The sequence below is a fragment of the Chrysochloris asiatica genome, unplaced genomic scaffold, assembly GCF_000296735.1.
Source record: "Chrysochloris asiatica unplaced genomic scaffold, ChrAsi1.0 scaffold00280, whole genome shotgun sequence".
In the NCBI taxonomy this organism is placed as follows: Eukaryota; Metazoa; Chordata; class Mammalia; order Afrosoricida; family Chrysochloridae; genus Chrysochloris; species Chrysochloris asiatica.
The window spans coordinates 2,750,703-2,759,210 of record NW_006408798.1 but is presented as its reverse complement, the minus strand read 5'-3'; the positions used below and the strand labels follow the sequence as shown (position 1 = coordinate 2,759,210).

Below are 8,508 nucleotides of genomic sequence, written 5' to 3'. Positions count from 1 at the left end.
TATGGACATATTTTTAATTCTCTTGGATTATGGTTTTCAAGAGTGTGATTTTGCTATCAGACTGCCTTAGGTTTAAAACCGAAAGTTAAAACAACTGCCATCAAGTCAGTTCTGACACAAATAGGCTTTATAGAAACATTAGGGTTTCCGAGACTAAATCATAAGGGAATCTCTTCTGTGTGGCACTGTGGGCTAATGCGTTGGGCTGCAAAGTTGCTTTGAACCGCAAGGTTGGCAGTTCAAGCTCACCAGCCGCTCCCTGAAAACCCTATACAGGGCTGTTATGGGTCAGAACTAACACATAACACCTATCATCGGTCTCACGACGAGCACTCGGTGGGTTTGAACTGCTTACCTGAAAAGATTAACGCTTAACCCACCACGCCACTATAAGGTGTTGATAAGTTTGCCTTCTCTTAACTTATCTTTATGCAGTAATTTCTCCATTACCCTGTAAAGTAATTATTTAGTACAATTTGGCGGGGATATTCCTGTAGTTGTTGTTAACTGCTGTCGATTCGGTTCTGAATCATACCCACCCTACAACGGGTTTCCGAAGAGCGGCTGAAGCGTTTGAGCCGCCGACCAATTCCTGTAATTAATAAAGTAGTATTTAACAGGGATATAACTGGGCCATAAAGAAAAACTCTTGTTCCGGCAAAGCAAGGAAATAGCTCATTTCCAGAGCCACCCTGTGACTGGTTTAGGCGCACCCGGGTCGATTTTTGATTGGTTCAATTAATAGTAAAGGTCCGGGACTGAGCTACTAGTGACCAATGTGGGTCCACTACTGGCTCCGCTTGAAGTTGGCAGACACGTGGCTATTGCAGGCCGGGCTGTGTGTGGGAGGACTTCATTTTACTTACCGCGAGAGGGCGCCGGCGGTTCCTCGTTGCCACAGTCGTATTTCCCATGAAGCCTCCGACAACCAATCAACAGGCTGTCTCCATACCGCTTTCAAAGTCGGCGGTTCCTTTGCCCAATAGAAAAACGGATGTTGCGCTAAGTTTGAAGATTGATGGAAAGTTTTTCCAATCATCTGTTAGAGGTCTGCTATCACCGCCTCTCTCGCACGGGATTGACGCTTCTTCCGGCCAATAGGGGACGCCGGGTCGGCGGGTGGATGAACGCGGCTCTCTGTAATGGCGGAGCGTGGCGGGGACGGGGGGGACGGTGAACGATTCAACCCGGGGGAGCTCAGGTAAGGGGCGCTTATCTTAATCACATTCGGTGCCCGGAGTCTTAGGGGCTAGGCCCGCCGCGCTTAGGTGCGGGGCGGAGGATGGGCAATGGAACCGCGGCGTCTCGGAGCCAGGACCGCATGGGGCTGGGGAAAGGGGAAGGGAAAGGTGGCTGAATGAGAGAGCCGGGCCAACGCTGGGCCGCGGCCTCCTTTACGTCGTCTGGGCGCTCCTTGCCGTTTTCAGGGCCCCGTGGCCCTTGCGGTCGTACGTTCCCGCCTTGGGATGACGCCTCCGTCGCCCCCGCAGCCCTCAGGGTCCCTCCTTCGGGTCTGCGCCGCGACTCCGCTTTACCTTGGCGCCCCCGTAGCTCATTCCACCGGACCCTCCGCCACTGCCGGGAGCCTACTCGGTTTCCTCAACGCTTTGGGTTCCCACGTTTGCCCTTTCCTTCGTCCCCTAGCTCTGGCCTTTCTTAACTTCATGTGGCTGTTCTTTTATTGCTTTATTCCTTATCTTATTTTGTTGTTAAGTGCCGTTTTGGCTGTTCCGAGTCACAGTGACTCTGTACGTGAGCGACTGTTGGGTTTGAACCGCCGATCTTGCGATTGAAACTGACCCTGCTGTCCAGTGCATTGTCCTGCAGCGCCTAATCATACATTTGTGTATCATAACAATAGCAGTAACCGTTGGCTAGATTCTTCCTGTGTGCCTGCAAACCCTCTACTTCAAGTAAACTCTCAGTTAAGTCTTAACAGCCACGCTTTGGAGTAGTTGCCGCTGTCGTTTGGCTGACCACAGCTCTTAGGCATCTGCAGTGAAGTTACTTTACTTTCCCATCTTCCAGGTGAGGAAACTGAGCCACACACAGGTTGCATAGGTGGAGTTATGGCTCCAGGAAGTGGTTCAAACCCCCTGTTCAGGCTCCAGAGACTTCGATCTTGCTGACTGTTCTCGTCTCACGCCCTTGCCCTAAAGAATGCAATGACCTTTCTTCCCCCCAAACCCTCATGCTTACTGAGTTTTAATTAAAATTTAAGCTAAGTATCCTGGAGAAAGGATTTCTTTGTCATTGGCGTTTGAGGCACTGTATGTATATTTGATAACCTTTTATTCTGGATGAGGAAGAAGAGAAAAAAAAAATGTTTCAGATGTTTGAATTCCCATTTTGGATTTTGCCATTGTCAGCATGTAAAAAATAACAAAGATAAGTTGGGGTTATGAGGGAGGATCTTGTAATACTGGTTAGTGTCTTAAGGCGAAATGGTGTTAAGGAAATGGGAGTTGCTGGTCAAGGTTTTAGCAAAATAGAATTTTTTTTTTTTTTTTTTTTAGATTCTGAACTGTCATATAATAAAGATTCCAATTTTGACAGGAATAAAATTTTATTTCAGAGATGACTCTCATGCCCTTTAAACCCATATAAACACTTTGGTAAAGAGTAATTCAAGTGCATTATTACTTTCCGTTTTTGTGTTTCCTGATTATGGTTCTCAAGAGAACGTCATGTAACTACTCTCAGATGTATTTATTAGAGAATACTAGTTTGCACTTTTGGAGCCCTGGATAAGCACTAGACTGCTAACCACAAGGTCAGTGGGTCAAACCCACTCCTTGGAAACCCTATATAGAGATTATTTTTCTTCAGCTCTGCAATGAATAAATAGCCTATAAGACGTTATTAATAATAGTAGTTGGTCACTGTAGCAAAACTAAATGGAGTAGATGTTCTTTTGAAAATGTAAGAAGTCCTTGTAGTGCGGTAAGCGCTCAGCTTGACTGCTAACGGAACGGTGGTTGGAACATACCAGCAACTCTATGGGAGTAAGATGTGGCAGTCTGCTCTGGTAAAGATTACAGCCTTACTAACTAGGGGGCAGTTTTCCTCTGTCCTGTAGGGTCATTGGAGTCTTGGTGTGGTGCCGTAGGATAAGCACTGGACATCAAGGTTGGTTTGAACCACAGGTTGGTGCTTCAAACTCACAAGCCGCTCCTCAGAAACACTATGAGTCGTAACCTACTTGACGGCACATAACAATGAAATGACATGTGGTCACTGGACTCCTGATGTGGTGCTGTAGTATCAGCAATGAACTGTGAGCTACAAGCCAACTAACTGCTCCTTGGAAACCCTATACAGGGTCACTGTGAGTCCGAATCCACTCAGTGGCACTTAACAGCATCATAGGGTTACTATACATCATAATTAACTTAGGGCAACAAGTTTGGTTTGAATTTTTTGGTTTCCCAAGTATACTTTAGTCTCTTGGATTAGAAATTGCTTCTAGAGAATCTTGTACAAACCTTTGTTTTAACATTTATCATGACTTAGAAGAAATTAGCTATTTACATTGCCTCTAGACAGAATTTGAGGCTTAGTTTTCATATGGGTATCCTGAGTGCTTTTTCATTGGTGTCTCTATCTCCCCAAACCAAACTCACTGCCATTGAGTGATTCCAATTTATAATGACCCTGTAGAGCTGCTCCTTGGGGTTTCTGAGACGAAATTTTTATGGTATCAGACAGCATCATCTTCCACTTGTAGAATGGCTGGTGGATTTGAACCTCTGACATTGTGGTTAGCAGCCCAGTGCTTAACCCACTGTGCCACCATCATGGTATCTATCCCAGTTCCTGGCAGTGTGTTTAGTAGAGATGTGATAAGTAAATGAAGATAAGAGATGTAAGTAAACATGTTGTTTTTGTTGTTAAATGCCGTCGAGTCGGTTCCGACCCATAGCGACCCTGTACAGGGTTTCCGAGGGTGTAAATCCTTACGGGGGTAGAAAGCCTCATCTTTCTCCCATGGAGCGGCTGGTAGTTTCGAACTGCTGACCTTAAGTAAACATAGTATATGTATTAAGCCAGCATTTATTGAGTGTCTGCTATGTGATAGTCACTGGCCTAGGTGCTAACCTTGAACTAGAGCAAAAGAGGTCTTTCCCTCAGTGAGATAGCATTTTCATTAGGATAGATCTAAATTCTAAATTAAATCAACAACAGCGAATTAGGAAATCAGCTTGCACTTGTTAAGTAACGTATGCAAGCCCATGGGGTAGTTGGCGGGTTCTAGACAAAAACTTGGGTTTCCTCACAATGTACTACATACTTGCCTTCCATATATCAATAGATGTTGTTGTTGTGTGCCGTAGAGTCGGTTCTGACTCATAGCGACCCTGTATAGGGTTTCCGAGGCTGTAAATATTCACGGGAGCAGAAAGTCTCATCTTTCTCCCGCGGATCAGCTGGTAGTTTCGAACTGTTGACCTTGCGGTTCGCAGCCCGATTCGTAACCACTACGCTACCAGAGCTCCTATATGAAGAGATAGAGGAGTAGAAGGTCCAGCTTTCCCAAGGCTCCACCCACCCTCTCTTAAGAAAATATTTACTGTCTTGTCTTTAAAAGAGTGAGACAAGTGGACCTAATGCTTCCAGAGAAATACATTGTTGTTGTTGTTGTTGTTAAGTGTCTTCAAATCAGCTCCTACTCATAGCCACCCTGTATAGGGTTTCCAAGGAGCGACTGGTGAGTTTGAACCACTGACCTTGTGATTCTGACTTATGTTGTGGTCCAGTGCTTCATCCCATAGCGCCACGCCAGAACTCCAGAGAAATACATAACATTTGTTATTTCCATGGTGTTTTGGTAAATTTTGTGTGTGTTTATGCAAGTAGGATTTTATTTGCAAAATGATTGTGAGTGATAGGAATGCAAATCACTAACAATACACAGAATCCAATAGATGAAATGCCATTATGGTTGAGAGTCATTAAGGTAACTTTTAGAGTCAGATTTGTTTAGTTCTGTTACCGAGAACCTTTGTTTTTTTGTGACTGCTTTGACTTATGGCAAGATCTTTTCAGTCTGAATTTCTTCAGCGGGAAAAATGGGAATAAGAATACTATGGTGTTTCTATTGATTATCTTCAGCCAGTTACTGTTCAATGCCATCTTTCCCTTTGTGGTATCAAACTCATTTCATTGAATTGTTGGGAAAATTTAAAAAGTGAACCGAAATAAAGCCCATATAAGCTTGTTGTGTTGAGCGCCGTAAATTATATTAAGTACCCAGTGCATGCTATTATTAAAACAGTTCTTGAGCTCCTGCCGTCCTGAGCAATTAGGAGCAGCAGTATATGAAGGAGAAGCTGTACATGAGTGGGTGGAGAAACATAAGTGAACTAGTGAATAGGTTTTTCATAGTAATCATAATTGGAAATTCAAATTGGGTAATGTGACAGAAGGAAGGACTAAGAGAGACTGGATGTGAGGAAGGAGTGTGAGGTGACATTTGAGTTGAGCCATACAAGGAGTTCCTGGTGTGGCACTGCGGGTTAATGTGCCAGACTGCAAAGCTGTTTGAACTGCAAGGTCGGCGGTTCAGGCTCACCAGCTGCTCCTGGAAAACCCTATACAGGGTCGCTTTGGGTTGGAACTAACTTGACGGCACTTAACAATAGCATGCAAACATCTAGGGACCGAGGGAATAGCAAGTGCAGAGTTTTCGAAGGGAGTAATGAACTTGAAGTATGCAAAAATCAAAAAGAAGGCTAGAGTCTGTAGAAGTCAACATGAGCAGGCATTTAGGGCCAATAATAATGATTATATTATCGTGAAGTGCTCTGACTCAGTTCCAACAGGATTTCCAAGAGTGGCTGGTGAAGTTGAACTGCTGACCTTGCAGTTCAAAGGGTTTCCGCAGCCTGGGGCATGAACCCAGAGCACCACAGCAGGACTCCAGAATAACAGTTTTTGTTAAGTACCATGGGGTACTTCTCATAGTGACCCTACATAGGGTTTCTGAGGCTGCAAATCTTTATAGGAGCAGAAAGCCTCTTATTTCTCCCGCGGAACAGCTGGTAGTTTCAAACTCAACCATGAAGTTAGCAGTCCTAGTCATAACCACTAAGCTAGTGTTAAAATAATATTAAAGGAGTGCAGTGTTGCCATACAATACACAGTGGACTGTGAACCACAAAATGAGCAGTTCACGTCCACCAGACACTCTGACGGACAAAGACGAGTTCAAGACCTATACAGGGTGGCTATGGGTCGGAATTGACTCAACAGCACTTAACAACAACAACACTGTTATTCTACTTAAGGTTGTTACTAAGTGCTGATGAGTTGGTTCCGACTCATAGTGACCCTGTATAATGTTTCTAAGGAGAAGCTGGTAGGTTTGAACCACCGACCTTGCAGTGCAAACTAACCAATAGCAACAGTAATAATGTTATTAGCTGCTGTGGTATTATGACGTTATGTGTAACAGAACCAAATGTTGCTCAGTCCTGCCCCATCCTCACAATCATTGCTGTTTGAGCCCACTGTTGTAGCTGCTGTCAGTCTACCTTGTGGAGTCTTTTCACTGACCCTCTACCAAGTATGATGTAATAGCAATAATAATGTTGTTCTTCCGTGTTTTTGAGTTGGTTCCTGCTGATTGCGAACCCTGTAAAGTGTTTCCAAGGAGCGGCTGGTGAGTTTGAACTGCCAGCCTTGCTGTTCAAACTGACATTTTGGTCCAATGCTTATCTTACAGAGCCACACCAGGCCTCCATAGGTACTTTGTATTAACTTTTTAAATTCTCTCTGCAGGTCTGGAAAGGTTGTTGTGATAATGCAGTGTATATAAAGAGCCAGCTCAGGTGGTGCACATGGCTGGCACCAGGAAATAGCAACTGTAGGCTGTAGAGAAGGAAATGTGTGAATTTTTGTCACCATTTTAGTGGCAAACTTTTAAAAGACATCCAATCAGATTAACAACAAAGTGTCTTTTATAGGTACAGCACTGATTTACATGTTTTTTTTGTTGGGAATGAAAGTAATAGTCGTTGAAATAGTTTGTTGTTTACCAGATCAATCTTAAGCGTTTCATTGGGATTATTTCATTCATTGAACAGGTCAATTTACATCTAAGGTAATTGTTCTTACAACAAACGACAGTCGTTATTTGACTTTTTTTGTGATACTGGAGCCTTAACTCCAACCTGTTACCAAAAACAATCCATTGCTGTCCAAGTCAATTCCTGTTCATCTCACCCTTATTGTTATTGTTAAGTGCTGTCTACTCACAGTGACCCTGTATAGGGCTTCCAAGGGGCAGATGGCAGCTTTGAACTGCTAACCTTGTGTGTTCACAGCCCAGTGCTTATCCTGCGGTGCCACACCAGGAGCCTACGTTGTTGTTAAGTGCCATCGAGTTAGTTCTGGCCCAGAGCGACCCTGTATAGGGTTTCCAAAGAGGGCTGGTGAGTTGAACCACCTTGCAGTTCAAACGGCTTTGCAGTTTGGTGCGCTAACCCATTGGGAGCAACTGAATCGACAGTGCCATACCATAGGACAGGATGAAACTGCCCCATAGGATTTCCAAGGGTGTCCTGGTGTGGCGCTGCCGGTTAATGCACTGGACAGTAAGTTTAGTTTGAACTCATCAGCTGCTTCTCAGAAGCCCTATACAGAGTTGCTGTGATTTGGAAACAACTCATAGCACTTAATAACAAATATTTATAGGAGTAGATTATCAAGTCTTTGCTGTCATGGAGCCACTGGTGGGTTTCATCTACCACCTTTCGGTTTGCAGGCAGGCACTTAACCACGGCATCACCTGGCTCTGTAAGCTAGAGCCATAAAGTATGAATTTCAAAGAACTATGAATTTTTTTGAAACGAGCTATATTAAAAGGAAATAATAAGAGTGAGGCACATTGCTGATTTAAGACTGAAATCAAGAATGTCTTTTATTGTTGGTAAACTTTTTTCTACTCCCCAAATGAAGTCTTTAGCAACAGTTGTTGTTATGTGCCGTGGAGTCGGTTCCGACCCATAGTGACCCTGTACAGGGTTTCCGAGGCTGTAAATCTTTACGGGAGCAGAAAGCCTCATCTTTTTCCTGCGGAACAGCTGGTACTTTCGCACTGCTGACCTTGCGGTTCGCAGCCCAATTCGTAACCTCTACACTACCAGAGTGGCAATGTATTTTTTCAGAGTGCATATAATGTAAGAGCCCCTCTGCTTATTCTGATGCAATCTGTATTATTTTATGTAGGTTGATAATAATGTCTGCCTCATAAGATTGTTCTGATTAAATGACAGTATTTAGGAAGAGCTTTATGAGCACTGTTTGGCACATAGGAAGCACTTTCAAGAGTTAACTAAGAATTAAAACCAAACCAAACCAAAACACTTAACGGGAGGAAAGAGATTAAAAACAACAAGGAGATAAATACCATCAGATGTAATAACACTTAACTACCTAAGCTCTGGTAGCGTAGTGGTTACGAATCGGGCTGCGAACCTTAAGGTCAGCGGTTCGAAACTACCAGCC

General features: G+C 43.9%; 1 protein-coding gene across 2 annotated transcripts in view; it reads left to right on the top strand.

The window, feature by feature from the left end:
* The first annotated feature begins 1,103 nt into the window (after positions 1-1,103).
* The window catches only part of TCERG1 (transcription elongation regulator 1), an 80,495-nt gene continuing 73,090 nt past the window's right edge, over positions 1,104-8,508 (top strand). For both annotated transcript variants that reach the window (XM_006874508.1, XM_006874507.1), the window contains exon 1: positions 1,104-1,201. In XM_006874508.1, coding sequence (XP_006874570.1) covers positions 1,143-1,201 — 59 coding nt within the window. In that variant the 5' untranslated portion in view covers positions 1,104-1,142. The remainder of the gene's footprint in view (positions 1,202-8,508) is intronic.